The sequence below is a fragment of the Heteronotia binoei genome, chromosome 7 (genome assembly GCF_032191835.1).
Source record: "Heteronotia binoei isolate CCM8104 ecotype False Entrance Well chromosome 7, APGP_CSIRO_Hbin_v1, whole genome shotgun sequence".
NCBI classification, from domain to species: Eukaryota; Metazoa; Chordata; class Lepidosauria; order Squamata; family Gekkonidae; genus Heteronotia; species Heteronotia binoei.
Window position 1 is genome coordinate 53842443 of NC_083229.1, and position 20332 is coordinate 53862774.

General features: G+C 38.8%; 1 protein-coding gene across 2 annotated transcripts in view; it reads left to right on the forward strand.

Moving 5' to 3' along the window:
- Positions 1-20332, forward strand: part of STAU2 (staufen double-stranded RNA binding protein 2) — a 228102-nt gene that overhangs the window by 108327 nt on the left and 99443 nt on the right. Inside the window, exon 12 of one of the 2 annotated variants that reach the window (XM_060243645.1) lies at positions 15692-16005. In XM_060243645.1, the coding sequence (XP_060099628.1) occupies positions 15692-16005 (314 nt within the window). The remainder of the gene's footprint in view (positions 1-15691; positions 16006-20332) is intronic. The other variant, XM_060243644.1, reaches the window with a different exon arrangement.

Below are 20332 nucleotides of genomic sequence, written 5' to 3' on the forward strand. Positions count from 1 at the left end.
AGTACTTCTCTCTCTGTCTGCTTGCTTTATTCTCAGCATGATCTAAAGCAGGTTAGGCAAAAAATGTGTCAAAGTATTCAGAGGCAAGAAAGCTGAGTGTGGAGAAAGGATATAACACCATCACCCACCCCACTGTGGCCAGTTTGCTCTTTGTCGGTAGACTGCTGTGATGCTGGTGGCACTTTAACCTCTCTCTGTATTGTGGCTAGCTTGGAGAAGGGTGGTGGTTTGTTGAAACGGGCAGGCCCTTTACTTCCATTCCTGGCATGAGGCACACAGATGAAGGAGACTTACAGCTAACTTGTCCTTTAGTCCCTTCTGTTAGCTGAGACTCCTCCCCCTCCTGGTCCCCTAGGGAAGGAAGGAAAGAGCCAGAGCTTCCTTTGCCCGGTTCCCTGGATCTCACAGGAAAGATACAAAGAAAGCATTATTGAGACCAATGCACTAATATATTAATCATGTTTTATTTTAAGTTTTAAAAAAATCTTTAATTATGTTTGTCTGTGACTTTTCTAACCTGGCATTACATTTTATGACACACATAGCCCGGCCCAACAATGTCTCATTTATGTCTGTTCCGGCCCTCAAAATGAATGAGTTTGACACCTCTGATCTATTGCCCTTCTGTACACTTTGTTTACCATCTTGACTGTTATATTTTGGGCTGACATCTGTGTTTTAATCTGCAACATGTGCCCGCACTGCCTATGTTGTATTTTATCTTGTTGTGCTTGTTTTGATTGTTTTACTATTATTTTATTGTTGGGTTTTAACGGTTATGTATTATGTTTGGAACCTGTCCTGAGCCACTATGGGAAAGGGCGGAATATAAATCTACCAAAATAAATAAATAAATGTTGGTTTTTCTAGTTTTATCTGCAAGATCTCAGGGTGGAGCGAAGCATACAGAAAAATATTCATGTGCTTCCACCACCTTCTGTAGCTCCCTGAAAACACTCCCCCCCCCCATAGTTTTTTTTCCTGAGGATCAGTAGACCTTTTTGAACAGAACTGAGGACAAAGTAGGGGCTGTAGTGAGATAGTGAATTGACAAAAATCAGCCCATCCTTCCAACCAGGAGTGGAATTCTAGCAGGAGCTCTTCTGCATATTAGGCTACACACCCCTGATGTAGCCAATCCTCCAAGAGCTTACAAAAAAGAGCCTTATCATTCCTGGTTGCTATGCAGAGCCAGGAGAACTGCTGCCACAAAGAATGATGATCACTTACATGTTTGTGTTCTTGTAGATCTTTTTGAGATTTGTAATTGAAATGAGTCCAAGATCAGTGTTTCTTATGCTTTAATCTCTCTGTAGGGTTACTACCTTTTTAATGAGCCTGTGATTTAATGTTATGTAAACCTATTCAGAAAAGTAATTTTATCTTAGTAACATCTCAAGAACCATAGAAAATAATCATTATGTTCAAAATAATAAGGTTTGAGCAAATTCTGAGCATATAAAGTAGAAAAGCTTTTGAGTTTGAAAAGAAAGCTAGAGAATGTAGTTCAGGAAAAAACCTATTATATTAGTATACATCATGATTAAATTCTCTCTACATCTGAGATGGCCATGCAAAAATTAAAAAAAAACATGGAAAAACAATTTATTTCCAAACACTTGTTTTTTTTTCCCTAACTCATTTATTACTCTGGTCTTTTTGCATGAAATCTGGAACTTTGTTCCTTAGGAGTCCATCTGCTCCTGCTGTTTGTTCACCATCTGAAATCATAATCATCTGTTTGTGACACACTAATCATTTTCACAGTAACTAATTGTGATGTCACAAACAGATGATTATGATTTCAGGTGGTGAACAAGCAGCAGGAAATCATGAACTCCTAAGGAACAAAGAAGAATAAGCATGGAGAAAAAGATATTTGTGTCATAGTTATTTTTTTCAGATCAAATTTTGTAATGAATACAACTATTTTTTCTCAGAAAAAAACAGGTAGGAAAAGCTTATCATAACAACCTATGGTCAACAATATCCCATAGATATACTTTTGTCACTCAATAAGGAAAAATAATACAGAAAATAATTATCAGAACGTGCTTATTTATTTCACTGTTGCTATTGTTAAGACAAATTACATTAAGACAGGCCTTTAGGAAATCTGTGTGCTGTAGATTTTCATCTAAAATATGAAGCGCATTTATTAGAAGTTTATAACCTTGTGCTGAATAATTTTGTGACTTCTCTTTTGTTTCTTTTTACCCCATTATGTTTCTTTTTATCCAGGACAGTGAATGTTAGTGGAGCCCTCCTGTGGCTAATTTAACATGCATGCATTTCCATGGTTGATAACTGAAGTGATTTCAGTTTATTTAATAATAAAATAAGTTTTAGATATGCTAAAATCAGATCTGGTGTACAAAGTACTATCATACTTCATAATTTTTAATATCTTCTTAGTGTACTCTTGATTTCCCCATGCCCAAGATTATATAGGTCTGTGACTAGACCAGGTTAAATATGTGCTACATAAATAAAATCAAAATAAGATAAAATATGGTGCTCAATTTTTCCAGTGTAACTTTTAAACTTCTGGAGTATAGTTGTGTGTATGGATTGTATCCTTCTATGTCATTTGTGTCCTACTGAACTGGATTACTGATAATTTCATCATTTGTTTATAAATTATGTTTAGCTCAGTTACATATTTTGGGTCTTAATTCGGCTGTTTGTTACATCCCTTCCAAACCCTCGCATTTGAGCTGTTTCAGTTTGGTGTAGTGGTTAAGAGTGCGGAGAACCCAGTTCTAGGAGAACCGGGTTTGATTCCCCACTCCTCCACTTGTAGCTGCTGGAATGGCCTTGGGTCAGCCATAGCTTTCACAGGAGTTGTCCTTGAAAGGGCAGCTTCTGGGGAGCTCTCTCAGCCCCACCCACCTTTGGAGGCCCGATACGGAGGACAACACACTCCACCTGACTACTCTTACCTTCAAGGTAAAAGCAGCTGGGCAGGGCATCGGCATAGCTTCTCTGAGCACGACTCAGAAGAATGCCTCCGCAATGTGCTCTCGGAGGTGCTCCATGCCTTCAAGAGAACACTGCGCAGGCCTGGCTCAGCCGGAGCCCGCCCAGCCCTCCTTCCATGCTGCGTTGCCTGTTCTCTCCACAGGCAAAAGTGCGACAGCAGGGCAGGCACGGGTGCAGAGGTGCAGAGCAGGTGCTGGCCTGGAGCACCCAAGGCCCTGGCCCTGGGCCTCCCCGCAGCCTGGGCAGGCAAAAGAAGCAGTGGTGACATGTACACCGCTCAGAAGCTGCTGAGCGGGGCACGTTCTTCTCCTCCAAGTTTGGAGGAGAAGAGTGTGCCTGGCCCACCCAGATGCTCTCACCTTCATGCAAGAACAGCCGAAACGGGTGCCGCCTTCTCCTCTGAGCTCGGCTTCCCTTGCAAGGAGAAAGAGGTGGCATATGACAGCAATGTACATACTGCCAAGTGAGGGGTAGGGGTCGTTGCCTGGGGCAGTATCTTTCCCCTGCTTCAGGTTGTTGGCGGCTCTGCCCACTTCTCCTGTCCCCTGGAATAAAAGCCCAGTTCCAACCAGACCCAAAGCAAAGCCCATTTTGGATGGTTTGGAGTGTTTGTGACAGCAGCAGCTTGACTAAGGTTTCAAAACCCCACCACCACCTATGAGCAGGCAATCTTGAGAGGCAGCTGGATTGAACCTCCAGCCTCTGGGTGGAGTGAGGGCTTGCAGGCTTTCTTCCTTCTTTTACAAATGTAAATGTAAAAATCCGCAAAAGGTAAGGATCAAATTTTTAAATGTGGAAGCATTTTAAATGATGTGAGTTTGTAGCAGGCGGATTCAGTGCTCACTATATGTGGAGCAAAGCTGAATGGAGAAAGGGCCTTTGTCTTTTTCTTTGCCTGGGGCAGTATCTTTCCCCTGCTCCAGCTGAGCTCAGAGGAGAAGGCAGCACCCATTTCAGCTGCTCTTGCATGAAGGTGAGAGCATCTGGGTGGGCCAGAGAGCCAGTTTGGTGTAGTGATTAAGTGTGTGGACTCTTATCTGGGAGAACCAGGTTTGATTCCCCACTCTTCCACTTGCGCCTGCTTGGAATGACCTTGGATCAGCTATAGCTTTGGCAGAGGTTGTCCTGAAAAGGACAGCTGCTGTGAGAGTCCTCTCAGCCCCACCTACCTCACAGGGGGTGTCTGTTGTGGGGGAGGAAGATAAAGAAGATTGTGAGCCACTCTGAGACTCTTGAGTGGAGAGCAGAATATAAATCCAATGTCGTCTTCTTCATTCTGTCTGTCTTACTTCTAATTTTTCTTCCATTCCTCCCCCCTTTTTTTTTAAAATTGTGTTTTTCTGTGTCCTTTATACAATTTATATCTCTGCTACCTAATCTTAAATAGGTACACACATGGCCCGGCCCAACATGGCTTGGCCCAACCTGACATGGCCCGGCCTGACAAGTTCTCATTTATGTCAGATCCAGCCCTCATAATGAGTTTGATGCTGCTGCACCAAATAATGCACTTTCATTTAGGATTGCCAGGTCAAAGTCAAGAAATATCTGGGGATTTGGGGGGTGGAGCCAGGAGCAAGGTTGTGGCAAGCATCATTGAACTCCAAAGGGAGTTCTGGCCATCACATTTAAAGGGACTGCACACCTTTTAAATGTTTTCCCTCCATTGGAAATAATGGATAGGGGCACTTTCTTTTTGGGCTCATAGAATTGGACCCCCTGGTCCAATCTTTTTGCAACTTGGAGGGTGTTTTGAGCAGAGGCACTGGATGCTAAGCTGTAGCTTTGATGCCTCTACCTCAAAAAACAATTGCTCTAGAGCCCCAGATACCCATGGCCAATCCCTATGGGAATCAGTCTCCGAAAAGAATAATGGCATACCCTGAAGACATTCCCCTCCCCCTCCCCCCTGCTACCTGATGACCCTGATGCTGGGGGAGAGCCTCCAAACCAGGGGATCTCCTGCCCCCAACTGGGAATTGGGAGAAAACTGTGTTACAAGTGAAAAATTACCAACATTAAATCACTGTTACTCACAAGAAGTAGTGATTGCACATTACTCACAAAAAGTACTGATTACACATTGCTTATTATTAATAATGTCTAGAAAAATCACTTAACACTCATACATTGAAGAAAGCATACAATGAAAATATGAACACATATATCAATCTACAATAATTCCATGTATAGTCCTCCTGCACAGGAAAAGCATTTAATACATGAAAATTATAGGAAGGTGTCAGAAGTTTCTCATCCAGAAGAACATGAGAATGTGACACGATTCCGGTAAAGGTCATGTTTCGAATGCGGTTCTTCGTCTGACAAAAGACGGTCATTTTCTGGAACCATGGCTCAATTCATAATATGCTTAGGTCAGTTTCATTAGGCAACAGTTCTCTATGAGTGGCCAACGCCGCAAGCTGAGAGCAATTAATCTGAAACCAGTGCTCTATACTCTATAATGGTAACGTTGCTGATCAGTTTACTCAAGGCAGGCACTATCGATTCTCATGGTTTTCTCCCAGTCTTCTACTTTCCGTGTTCCTTTCCCTTTTTTGTCACACCCCAACTGGGAATTGGCAACCCTTCTTTCAATCCGCTTCCAATGCACTTTCCAGCTGGATTTTACTGTGTGAACTGGCAAAATTCAGATGGAAAGTGCTTTGAAGCTGGATTGAAACTGCATTATTTAATGTGTGATTGCAGCCTGTGTCTACTTTCCTTACATCCATTTCTCTTTCACTCTTTTCTCCCCATCTTTTTCCTACTGTTCTTTCTCTTTCTCTTTTTCTTTCATTCTTCCTTCCATCCTGCCACCTACACATTCATTACCCTCCTCCCGAATATTTTTTTTCTAGGGTCCATTGTATGCTGTCCTACAATGGGCTTTACTGCTAGTAAATAAATAAATGAGTAGTCAAGAACCCAAGCCTGGATCCTCCTGGGTTATGATGTAGCATACCATAGCAAAAGAATACTAGTAGGGCAGAATCATAAAGTTAGCATGGCTTCCCCCTGACCTATAGCCTTATTATAGATAGCATTTTGCACTCTGAAATGAGATGGTCTCTCAAACAGTCAAGGAGCTCTCCTGATGGAACTCTCCAGAAGATGGTAAGATCCACTCCTGATTCTTCCCACCGAAGACAGAATTGTTTAGGCTGGCATTTTACATCTAAAGGGGAGGTGACCATTATTCCACCATCCCATAGCATTTGTATTTGAACCCATCCCAATATAAATGTAGAGTGCTAAACAACACCTAATATCATTATTACATGTAGTACTCAATAAGAACTAACCACGCCATCTTGGACTTTAGGGAATGAAACTGAAGGATTGTTTTAAACTGTACAAAATTGTATGAAATATTTTTAATGACCTTCTTGTAATTTTATTTTAGCACTGTTGTTTTAACTATTGTTCGCCATCAGGGGAGGACAGGATACAATGTAATTAAATAAATAAATAAAATATAGTTATGCAACTGAACACAGGTTATTACAATTAACCAATCATCACATTTTTTAATTCAACTTTGAAAGAGATAAGGATGGTGTCAGCAGGAAGGCCCAAGTATGGACAGAGCCAGAGCAGGCCTGCTAATCATGTTAACCCTTGAGGGGAAATCAGGGTGCTTTGCCTCACAGTACTAGAAAAATATTGAAGATCCGACCCAGAGTCAGCTGAGGAATTCCGTACATGTCACTTACTGAAGGAGCCTCAGGTATAACAGTCAGGGAGCACTCTGTAAGTCTTGGTCATCATTTTCCTTAATGAGATACTGCTGATCAGTGAGAAACATAACTGACTCATTATTTTATCAAAAGTAATTAAAATTATTAAGCACAATCCAGCAAAGAAAGTCATATTAAAGCAATACACTCAAAATACAAAAACACATCAAATCTGGGCACTGAAGAAAATGTGCATAGTTATACTGCACTTCAGGCAAAATAGTTATTAAGACAGAAACAGGACATTATCTGAACCAGATGTACATTATTATATAGACTTGATTATATAGCAGTAAAATATATAATACTCTAAACTCCAAACAGCCCCAGCCCAACTAGTTGAGAGCTAAGCAGAATCTTAAGTCCCCATGGATCTTTCCCTTATTCTAAAGCAGTTTGCATAGCATCCTTTTACCTCTGCAGTTCACGAATGGAATTCTTAAGATAATAAAAATAAGCAAAGCAAAAGTACAATATTAAATTAAAAATGAAACAAATCTATTGAGCCAAACATAAAAGGCTACACCAAGGGTCCCCAGTCTAGTACCTGGAGTGCCTGCCAGTACTTTTACTGGTGTCCACCAACTGTTTTTAGAAAGTAGTTGGGGCGAGGTGGAACATCATGTGTTTTTGATGTGCATGGTATAAAGCAGACAATATAGTTTTATGTAAAGCATATTTTCCTTTTGTGTGTGAACTAGATTCCTGCCTACAAAATGAAGACAAATATTCCTAGATGAGGGTTTCTTAGCCTAGGTTTTCAATATGTATACTTATTCTTTGTTCATTGAAGAACATATTTTTAAATATATATATATATATTTTAAAAGGTAGCCCATTAAACAGAGATTCTGCCTAAAATGGTGAAGAAATACTATCACAGTTATGCATAACCTCAGTCACTGACATTATGTGGTTAGATTCACTTCATGTTGTAGCCATATTGTGTTTGACTCCACCCCCTGTGACAGCCATTTTGGGTTGCAGTGCACCACCATTGGTCAGAATTTCAAAGGTGTCCACATGCTGAAAAGGGTTACATACTCTTGAGCTAGACAGCTCAGTAGAGCATGAAGGGCCAATGGTGGAAGGAAGAACTCAGTTTGGGTTGTATTTAACTGTCAGAACTTCAGAAAGGAAAATTTGACTTCAGTGTGTTTTGATATTTTATACACTTTTTCTCCAAAATTTTAGTTTCGTCAGAGAAACAGAACTAGAAGACATAAAGAAAAACTTGAAGCCATGCACAAACATCAACAAAATACAACATGAAAAAACCCAAACAAAAATATAAGAGGGGGAAAAGGGAGAGGGGATAAAAGGTTTCCTCTTCCCTTTTTTCTCTTAGTTTTTGCTTGTTTTTATTTTTATGTTGTAAATCAAAAAAAGGCTTCTGATTTTCTGTATAACAAATACAGTTTTGATTTCAAAATTTTCCTTCCTTATAAACAAAAACAAGAGCTCTCTCTATATTTCCCCTTAAGCAAATTTCTTGTTAGAAAAACACAATAAAGTCATATTTTCCATGCAAAAAATAAAGGTTTTTTCAATCTCTAATAAATGAAGAATTTATTTTTCTCTAAATTCAGCTGTATTAAGAAGTCCAACATCTTCCGCAGCCATTCATAATGTCATTGTCACTGCCTTAGTCATATATAGGAGCAAAACATAACTTCTTTCCAGCAGATAAACCCAGCAAAGAGGACTCTGATTTCAGCTGTATCTTAGAATCTTCTGCAAATGCCATCCCTTTGTGAAAAAATTGGCCAAAAATAGTATAATCCTCTCTCTTTGTCCGTTTCTTTTTGGTTACCTCTCAACCTCAGACATTCTTTTTCTCTCAAGTCCATATAGGCTAAGAAATCCAGATGCATCTCAAGTTCTTTGTCAATTTCTGTTTTATTTTCTACAGCAACCACTTTATCATTGATTTGCTTAACTTCTTCTGCAATATGCCCTATTGTTCCTTCAAGTTTTTTCTTTAACTTCTTGTCTTAATTTCAAATCTTTAATTTCTTATTTAGGTTTCCGTAAAATCTCATTAATTCCTTTCTCAAAAACCTCTATCTTATTTACAATATTTTCTATTTTGCTCTCTATTCTGCGTCCCATTTGCTTGAATAATTTCTTCATCGTATTTGATGTGACAGGTTGATCTGATGAACCTTCCCTATCAAGATTCTTACTGATACTCACATTAGAAAAGAATCCAAGATGCAGGAAGATAGAAATAGAGAGAGAACATTTTCAAATCAAATGCTTTCACTTTTATCTGTCAGCAGTTTGCATCCCTTCACCATGGCAACAAAAAATTAAAAACCCAAGCAGGTACTCTGCAGTGTTTTCAAATCAGTTACTTTCGCTTTTAGCCATCAGAAGTTTGTACCTTTCACCAAGGTCAATCAGTCTCAGAGTGTCCTAGAGTCTTATCTTCTATATAATTGGCCAATAACAAGTAATCTTCTGTGGCCCCAGAAGGTAGGACCAGAACTAGTGGGTTGAAATTAAATCAAAAGAGTTTCCGGCTAAACATTAGGAAGAACTTCCTGACCCTTAGAGTAGTTCCTCAGTGGAACAGGCTTCCTCGGGAGGTGGTGGACTCTCCTTCCTTGGAGGTTTTTAAACAGAGGCTAGATGACCATCTGACAGCAATGAAGATCCTGTGAATTTAGGAGGAGGTATTTGTGAGTTTCCTGCATTGTGCAGAGGGTTGGACTAGATGACTCTGGAGGTCCCTTCCAACTCTATGATTCTATATTAAATATAAGAACAGTCTCACAGCAGTTTAACTTCTCTACCAAAAACTTATATGCATGCTCACTTTCATAAAAAATAAAATCAAAGATTAAAAATAAGGAGTGGGAAAAATAATCCCTCATCCATTCAGCTTTTCTGATTCTTAATTAGACTTTTTGCCAAAATTATTATTTAAAAAAATTCTGTAAAAGTTTTTATAATCCCAGGAGGTTGTCTCTTTTGTCTTCAAGAAAATTTCTCCTTAGCTGTAGATAATTATGTCCATAAAAATTAAGAAGTGAAGGTGGTCAGGCTTTAGTCCTTATCAGGATTTCAAACGCAGTAGGTAGCTAAATTGTAAATTCCAAAACTTTAGATTGCTCAACTTTCGAGAGGTGTCTTGTAAAGCCTCTGCTTCAACAGAAAACATTCAAGGAGCAACCTTAATAGCAATACAAAAAATGGTTTGTCTCTTTGATCTCCCTTTTAATCTCGGGAGATTTTGCTGACCGGAGAGCCCTCCTAGTTAGTAATTAGCTGTGTTGTGTTTTCACTTCCTGTGATGATGTCAGCCCTCTGTTACATTTCCACCGGAAGCCTCTATACAGTTTTTCATTGATCGATTCCTCCCATTTTTAGGAAACATGACAAGATTTCTTATCCAGTTATTTAACCACTTTTTTTTGGGGGGGGGGGATTCAATGTGAACAGTACTTCTCATTAAACTTCCCTTTCAACAAAGGATCCCTGCCAGTTGTCCATCCTGTTTATGCAGGGGTGTGTTTGGTTTGTTGTGTCTTCAGCTTTATTTACAGGCCACCTCTGTTGTTTCAGTAAGTACAGTGTTACATCCTTGTCTTCATTGAGCCTTCATCAGATTTCCAACTCCTGAAATCACATGGTTAGTCTGCTTACTCTTACTGTTGTCTAACCTCAGTGCATATTAACAAAAAAGACAAAACCATTGGGTCTTTAGAAGAATTTAGTCAGGTAGTGGTGACTTAATTGTGAGAAAAGCCAAGTCACTGTTAAGGAGAGTATAAGACTTGATAAAATTGAGCCACTGTTTTGATTATGAATGTTCTGTAGGTTTTCTGTTTCCTGTCTGCAGCTACCAACTGTGATTACATCATTGCACTTTCCTATTCCTTCATTCACAAATGTTGCTGAAGCTCTGAAAGTGAAAACTCTTATGTGTAAATTGTTCATTGTTTCCTGTGAGGTGAATATTAGCAAAAGTAATGGTAGTGTAGTCTTAAAAATTCACTTATTTAGTCAGTTTGAGAGAACAACATTCATAAAATGGTATATAAATAATTTTAATGAAAACCTTTCTTTTGTATTCCTTGAATCTACTATGACCTTTATTGAATGTCCCCTCATTTGAACGTTGTGTGTGGGGGGGGAGACGAGTTGTCCATACCATACATAATTTTATAAGCATCTGTTGTGTACCTCCCTTGGCATATTATTTTCTAAATAGAAAAGCACAAGCCTTTCATATTTTCCTTGTAGGAAAAATGCTATGATCTTCATGGTCATTTTTACTATATCTTTTTCCAATTCTTAGAAAAGAGAGAAAACTAGAACTTTGGAATAAGGATGACCAGAACTGTACACACTATTCCAAATATGCTTACAACATTGATTAATATAACATCATTATTATACTGCATACTTCTATTTCACTTTATTTCTTCATAATATCTATTATATAAATTTGCCTTTTTCGTATTGCTATGCACCTAATTAATTACAATCTTCAAATCACTCTCTTTGCCACATCAGTAAATATCTGTGCTTTATCTTTACTTGAGATTTAGTTTCTATATTGTTGCCCACTTGCCCAGTTTTGAGAGGTCATTTTGAAGCACTTCACAGTCCATTTTGATTTCCATCGTAAATACTTCATTCTCATCTACAATTCTGGATCATTTGTAAACAAATGAAAATAGCTCCAAGTCCTATCAGATCCTTGGAGAACACCATTGCTTACCTTCCTCCATTGTGAAAATTGACAGTTTAATTTAATATTCTTCTTCCTGTTATAAGAGCAACTGTCCTTTTATCCCCATAACTGCTGATCCTAGGTGGAATCATTTAATGAAAGAGTTTGTTAAGACCTTTTGGATGTCCACATACATAAGATCTGTGCTGGATCAGACAAATGGTCCGGGTCATCCATCTTGTCTAGCATTCTGATTTGTACAGTGTCTAAATTGTTGCCCTAGAAGACCAACAAAGAGGACAAAAAGGCCAAGATATTTCCTTTATGTTGCTTCTTAGCACTGGTATTCTGAATTTTAATAACTTTGTATCTGAAGGCTCTATTAGTTATAATGGCTATTGGCCAGTGATTGGTTTACATTCTTTTAATCTGTCTAATCCCCATTTGAAGCCATTTATGCTGGTGCCCATTGCTACATTCATGGTCTCTAGTATATGCCATCTGGGAGTGGGAGGTATGTTTTCAACTACTTTGTTCAGGAAAATCTGGAGCCGCTTCCAGCCTAAGGAATCTTCCAATAACTTGAGTGGTTCTATTGCCAATGAGATTGAACACTAGAATGCAGGCCACTGACTTGCTATTTTTAAATTAAGAACTAACTATTGTTTTGTAGTTCAGTATACTCTGAAAGTGGGACAGAAATATGTACCCACTTCACTTCTGTAATTCTAGCTGACCTCATACTTCAGATACCCTCTTCCATAAATAGCAGTTCTGGAGTAAGAAATCTGCTATACACCTTTCAGATTATTATGCAAATAAATTATTAAGCATTTCTACAGTCTTACCTTTTTAGTAGTCCTTCCAGTGCTATACTGGTAAGAGGAGGCACAGTCATCTTCCTGGCTGTTTCCTTCTTGTGAAACATTCAAATAAATGTTGTTTATCCTATTTTTTTTTTTTAGCAATATGCTCCTCAGAATCCTGTATCAGATACTTACCATCAATTTGCATTTGCCAAGAACAAAATTTAACTTATTTTATGACATATGAATTAATAAACTGTGATTTGAGATCAGTTGATTTTGCATACCATGGTTTGGGAAACCTGATTTGCCATGTTGCCTGAATCGACAAACCATAGCAGGCAATAAACACTGCTTTGCCATGGTATGGTCTCATTTGGTAGAAAGCAAAGCATCACCTGTTGCTGGTGATTCATTAAGCATACTTTTAGCCTCCTGCAGTTTGTGTGTGCCTGAAACCCCATGCTTGTAGATGTTATTCTGTATATCCTGGATATTAAACAATTTTCCAGGGTACAAGCAAATAAACCCAAGGATCATCAGACTGAATGATTTAATTGTTGAGCAAACTTTATTTTGTGAAATAGTGTTTTACATGCTATTCAAGGCAAAAGCAAATAGACAGTAGCGAATAGATTAAGAAAATGTGGAATATAATCCTCAGCAGAGGGCCAGAAGATGCATAAATACATAATGCCAGAAGATGCATTTAAAACACTGCTATTCCAAGGTTTTTTGTCCTGCTTTTTTCCCCAAACTGCTTTGTCAGGTCTTACTGTTAGCAAAGTGACACCAGTGCTGTCTCATGACACCTTCCTACTACTTGATGGCACCTCCAAGTACATTGGGCACAGCTGAAAAGGTTTCCAATCAAGCTGTCTACTTGGTTCCACCATATCCTTGGAAGTGCCATCAAGTAGTAAGAAGGTGTCATAAGACAGCACTGGTGCCACTTTGCTAACAGTAAGACCTGACAAAGCAGTTTGGGAACCAAAGTGGGACAAAAACCCTTGGAACAGCAGTGTTTTAAATCTTATCTTGTACATACATTTAAAATACAACAGAAGTTAGCACAGACCAGTGAAATCTGGATTGAGCTTAACTGTTTTTCTGATGTGCATATGTTCTTAATTGTACAAATTTGTGCTTGAACATTTATTTATTTGCTTTCTTGCTTGGAAAATATGTATCCAATAGTACCCACAACTTTAAAAACAGTGCTTCACTTAGCCAATTCCTATTAAATACAGCCGGAATGATGCACAGCATAAACAATATTTAGAATCCTGGCCATCATGTGTATTTTAATTTGTAACTCTCTCACCAACCCAAGGTTTTTCTAGCTTGTTTTGTTAGCAAATGTAAAATGCTTTTAATATTAAAAACCTAAAGTGCTTATTTTAAAGGAGTCTTTAATATCATAGGTTTGTAGAATGTGATGGTGTAGAGCCTTCCTTTTATGTGGTAGTTGGGAAAATTTGGTAAAAGCATAAGGACTTCCCACATTTGCAGTACTCTTGGTTGACATTTTTTTCCCTTTTTTATTGTTAATGTTATAGCTATGTAAAACACCTTCTTACTACTTGATGGCATCTCCAAGTACATTGGGCACAGCTGAAAAGGTTTCCAATCAAGTTGTCTACTTGGTTCCACCATATCCTTGGAAGTGCCATCAAGGAGTAAGAAGGTGTCATAAGAAGTTGACAAACTGAAGTTGAACCTGTTTTGGGAAGAGTGGGATATAAATTTAATGTAACAGCTATTTAGAAAAAGAAGTTGACCCCATTTTGGGAAGGGAAGAATATAAATTTAATAAATAAATAAAATTAGAAGAAGAAATAACAAACAGGTGCAAGTAGTGTGTGGTCATAAAATTATTTTTAAGATAATGAGTCTGATTCTTATACATAATGCCTTTGAGATAGGATTATATCAAATTAGGCCTTTGCAGGAATTTATAATTAAACTGATGCTCCAATATTATACGTTAAATTATAGGTCTCCAAGTTCAGTTAATGACTGAATCATATCAGAGTTGTTAAATACATTAGCTTCCGACATGTTGATCAACCATTTGTAATAAGTGAATCTTAATAGTTTCAGATATCAAAGATCTGGGAAACCAATGTATACAAAAAGATAAGCAGAATTACATAACAAGACTGCTCAATTAAAATTCTGTCATGTCTTCACTGAATATAAAAAAAGAATACAGAAGTCACTCTCTGGAATCACTTCAGTCACTCTGAAGTGAAACCCCATTTCATAATGCAAATATGAATAATGCTTTTATATGACATTATTTAAAACAAGAGTTTTGTTAGAAATATCATTGGTAGTTCCAGAATGGCTCAAACCTCAAAGAAGAACTGTGTGACATAATTTGTTGACGTGTGTAATACTTCCAAATCTTCAAAACAAAAGGTGTTACATAAATGGAAAGTTCTTGTCATTTTTACTAATTGAGTGATGTTATTATAGTAATATGGATACAGTTTAAAAACATATGGTGTATTATGCTGGACATGGGTTTTTTTATTCATCCTATGCTTCATATTCGTTATTTTAACATTTAGAAAGATTCGTAATCTGGAAGAATTCCCAACTATTGTTCCAGACAGCAGTTAGATATTTGGGTGGATCATGTAAAAACACTGAAAAGGCTGAGAGAGCATGTGAAATGTTTGTTTGAAGTGATATTACATCAGTGGACTAGACATCTGTACTTTTTGATGTGGTTTAAAATGTTTTATAGTATTGTACTGGAATTTTAAATGGGTTTTCTTTCACCGTATTAATTCTATTATTATTTCTGAACAAACACATTTTTTTTCATTTATATTGTTTAATGTTGCATGTGTGTATATATGTATTATATATATGAAGCACTTTTGTGAAAATCAGATTTTCATTAGACAATATTCAAAGAAAATGTGAGCACTTGCAACTTCCTTGTGTTGGCATTGTCTTTTGTTTTAGTCTGCAGATGTACCAGTAGAAATCATGTATCTGTCACATGTCACTGCAATCCATCCCACTGTTACCGATAGCTGCTTCATAGCTGTGAGTGTAAGGCCACAAATTAAAAGTATTTATATATACTGAATATGCTGTGGCTTTTAACCTGAATCTTGCACTTCATGCCCTTAACATTGAACTCAACAGTGTATGGCGAAAAATTATTCATAAAATAGTATCTTCTGGCTCTATAGTGCATTAGTGGAAGGGAAGGTGATTTTACCTTTTCTCCTTGTTGCTGTAGCACTCTGCCTCATGGTACATTTTGTTTCTGGGGGCTCCCCCAACCTCAGAGAAGAGGTTAAAGACAAACAGCTAGTTGAGTAGGAGACAGGAAGGTGGGGAGATATCTACTCTTCTAGTTCCTCCCACAAGTTTTTCTACAGAATCTGACCCAGGGTTTTTTTGTAACATTTAAACAATTATAAATGTAATAAGAATGATGTTTGCTTTGCTTTCAGCACCAAAGGGAATTCTCCATCTCTCTCCTGATGTTTATCAAGAGATGGAAGCCAGCCGCAACAAAGCATCTCCTGGTACCACTGTAAACTATATGCCATCCAAGGAAATGAGCCAAACTTCTAGTTGTTTCTTCAGCATATCTCCTGCCACTAATAGTACAGCTACGATTGCCAGAGAACTACTTATGAATGGAACATCCCCAACTGCTGAAGCCATAGGTCTGAAAGGAATGTCACTGACTTCCCCTTGCTCTACAGTGCAGCCTTCAAAACAGCTGGAATATTTGGCAAGAATCCAAGGTTTTCAGGTACATGTAGGTCTAAAATAATTTTTTTTTAAATTGTGCAGACAGTGTAGATGATAATATAGCATTACTATATTTTCATTGTGATTCCCAAGAGAGACCCCTGCCTGTCAATTCTGTTACTGTGCAAGGTTCTAACCTAAGGGTTCTGTTTGTAAAGGTCACTCTGGTGCTTAATGTTAATAGGGAGGAAGCTAGCGAATGAAGTGTCTCTAAGTAATGATGCTGTACATTATCTGAAGTGTTATCAAAAGAAGTTAAAGATAACTTTGGCTTTCCTTGAAGATGTGTGTGTCCCAGCAGCTCTATCCCCACTGATAGAGAGCCTTCTGGGTGGCCACACAGGGCTCTTACCTAGCACCTCAACTCCAAATGCAGGTGGAAGAACAGCTGGGGCCCAATGTTGGAGTGAGCCAAAGTAGCCTTATCTGCATAGCCTAGACAAGGCCAGAGAGGCCTGCACAAAGGCAAGCCTCCATTCTCTGGATGCCTCTATCATTGTACCTTTGGCATGTTGTTATTCTTTGATCAGTGGTCCTCCTTGCAAGAACTTTGAATATTTTGAACAACTATTAACTTGCCATGAAACTGCAAGTTTCATTTTTGCTGACACTAGACCTAGATCTATAGTCATGCAAACTGTGGCCAAATTCTTGTCTGTTATATCTTTGTGACATTTTCCTGTTAAGTAATAATCTGACAATTTTGTATTTTATTGGAGCATAATTTTCTTTTATTATCATTCTGTGATTGTTAATATTTGTACTATATATTATTGTATGGCTGAAGACCTCCAGTCAAAGGGATTTATTGTTAACAACAAAAAGGAAATAGCAAGTCTCAGGAGAAGCCAGGGTCAATCCTGATACTGGAATGTGAATATTTTCTGGGTCCAATAGACCCAAATTGGATTTTAAAGGGGTTTTTTTTTTGCGCACCCCTAGTCATAGAATCATAGAAACATAGAGTTGGAAGGGACCTCCAGGGTCATCTAGTCCAACCCCCTGCACAATGCAGGAAACTCACAAATACCTCCCCCTAAAGGTAAAGAGTTTGGGTGTTTTACTGGAGCCTTCATTATCAATGGAGGCCCAGATAGCAGCCACTGCCAAGTCAGCATTCTTTCATCTGAAGCGGGCAAGGCAGTTGGCCCCCTTCCTGGAACGCCGCGACCTTGCAACAGTGATCCATGCAACGGTCACCTCAAGATTGGACTACTGTAATGCCCTCTACTTGGGGCTACCTCTGTGCCGGACTCGGAAGCTGCAGCTAGTGCAGAATGCGGCGGCCAGGCTGTTACTGGGGCTCCCGAAATGGGAGCACATACAGCCGGGGCTGCGCGGACTGCACTGGCTGCCAGTTATCTACCGAGTCCAGTACAAAGTGTTGGTTATTACCTTTAAAGCCCTATATGGCCGAGGACCTGCCTACCTAAGGGACCGTCTCTCCCCGTATGAACCCCAGAGGGCACTGAGGTCAGCAAGTAAAAACAAAATGACCATCCCTGGGCCGAGAGAGGCCAGGCTCCAAAGCACCAGGGTGCGAGCCTTTTCAGTTGCGGCACCTGCACTGTGGAACCAGCTCCCGGAGGAGGTGCGGGCCCTGCGGAACCTCGACCAGTTCCGCAGGGCCTGCAAGACTGCCCTTTTTAGATACGCCTATAATGATACGGACTGCTGAGTTGCAATGAACGAAGAACCGCCATCTTTAACACCATTTAAACTGGCAGAATCAGCGCCAGAACAGCTATTACTGCCAGATATATATATAATGTAATTGTAAATTAAGTATTTTAACTGAATTAACGGGTTTTTATATGTGTAATTTTAATTGCTAATCTAATGTTTTACTATTTATGTTAATACATTACTTACTGTTAGCCGCCCTGAGCCGCTTTGCGGGGAGGGCGGGGTAGAAATAAAATTTATTATTATTATTATTATTATTATAAATTCACAGGATCTTCATTGCTTCATTGCTAGCCTCTGCTTAAAAACCTCCAAGGAAGGAGAGCCCATCACCTCCCGAGGAAGCCTGTTCCACTGAGGAATCGCTCTAACAGTCAGGAAGTTCTTCCTAATGTTGAGCCGGAAACTCTTTTGATTCCCAAATATTCCTGAATATCAGTATAAGTATTGTATTGGTATTCAGGTAAATATTCCAGAAACTTGAATTTATTCAGCTCTATTAATACCCTGTGGGGACCGTCCTCATAGGGAATAATGGAGAATTTCACTGGGCAAGTCGTGCCTGCAGTGGCGTGAGTTGGTGAGTGAACTGAAGGCACTGAAACTTTAAATGCCTCCAGTTCATTGGCCAAGTCAGGCTGCCACTGCAGCACAACTCAGAGAGTGAATTGAAGTTTGTTTTCTAAGTCCCACTGCTTCTACGGCCTGACTCAACAAGTGAAGTCTTTTACAGGGAGGGGCCAAGGCTCAGTGGCAGAGCATCTGCTTGGCACACAGAAGGTCCCAGGTTCAATCCCCAGCATCTTTAGTTAAGAACCAGGCAGTGGGTGATGTGAAAGACCTCTGCCTTAGACCCTGGAGAACTGCTGCTGGTCTGAGTAGACAATACTGACTTCGATGGACCACAAGTCTGATTCAGCATAAGGCAGCTTCATGTGTATGTGAAACTTTAAATGCATTCAGTTCACTCACTGAGTCATTCTGCTGTGGCGGCTTGACTCAACAAAAGAAGTCATTTAGCTGTGCCCAGTAGATAAAATTGGTATTTAGTCAGGCATGGCTATTTTGGCATCCTGAAAAAATAAATACCTGAAAATTTGGCTTGGTATATACTGAGCACACACCCCTAAAGATGACACAGCTTTTCTGTGTGGTCCTGCGGAAAGGAAAATTAATACGGTGGAACAACACCCTTTTCTTCCCCATTCTGAGGCCTGTGGAGACCTGCCTGAGACAATGAGCAAGATGATGGAGCACAAGCTGGTGGAGCTGGAGGAGCCCCCTCACATCATACATAGAAGCATTTTTGCATATAGAAAGGCTTGGTTTGACAAATCAATATACTATTTCAGATAATCCTGATACTAGGAACAGAAACTGAAGGGTTGCCTCAATGTAGGTAGGTTGTCCAGTTGAACTGAATATGTTTAGCATTTTTCAGTTCATCTGCTTACATTAGGATCACACAAATCCAGCTGAAAGGAAATTCTGTCCTCATATATTCCATTTTTTTCTCTCTTGCCTTTCTTTCAAATCTTACCAAATATGCTTGTCAAAAAATGTTTAATTTTCATACACTAAAAACATAATACATTAGTATTTTTTCCTTTGAGTTAGTTTTTTCTTCTTCCCTAGTTGTATTATACAATTACTTGTACTGATCATTGCACCATTCTTCTGCTTGAACGGCCCCTGGCAATTCTCAGGTTGGCTTGAAAAATAGAATCCTTGTTCCCCTTAACCTAGGTTGTTGCTTATTATACTTGATTCTACATGAACCTCAGTAGATATTCTCTCTAATTTCCTCTCTTCTTTCTAATTCCTCTCAATGTATCAAGAAAACTGGTGATTTTGGCTTCGTACCCACAGCCCTTTTGTTTAGTTCAGTTTAATACCTTGGCTGCCTGAGTTTTTTGGAATGAGTGTGAAGCTCTGTACTGGATCACTGAGCACAGAGCAGCGTGTTAAACAGAATCTCTGTGGGAAATGGCTTAGTGAGCTGTCAAGTGCCTAGCACAGGTCTCTTCACCATTTCACCACAGAAAGCTCTTTCTGTTCAAGGTCTTAAAAGCCTTTTTCTTTACAGGTTAGTTATACCATGTAGATTCACTAGTTACAAAAAAATAACATGTTTACCAGAAGGGTACTTCTTTCAAGTTGACTGAATGCCTCCGAACAGATGTTCCAAAATTGTTAGGGAACAATAATTTCTAATTGTATATTTCTTATTAACCTACCTTTGTATTTCATCAATGATCGTATGTAAACAGTTTGGTCTCCAGCATTGTATTTTAATTTTTTAAAAATTCAAAAGGCTTCCCGGGAAGCTTTATTGCTATAATAAAGAAAAAGAAGTCCACATTGATTTTATAAACTGTAACTGGAGAATCTCCAGCTAGAAGGCATACCCTTTAAAATGTTTGATTATTTAATTTAAACTTTTCTGAATTCATTTCATATATAAAGCACACATGTGTTACAAACCCTAAATATTTCAGAATTGTTGAGATCACTATATAATATACAGCATATTAAATTATTCATTGCCCACTATTACAGTCCTCTGTTATTAAAAGAGTGGTGTTGTACTTTGATTCAATTCAGATTAGTGAAGCCAAAAAGCTGTGGTATCTGCATAAAGCATTCTT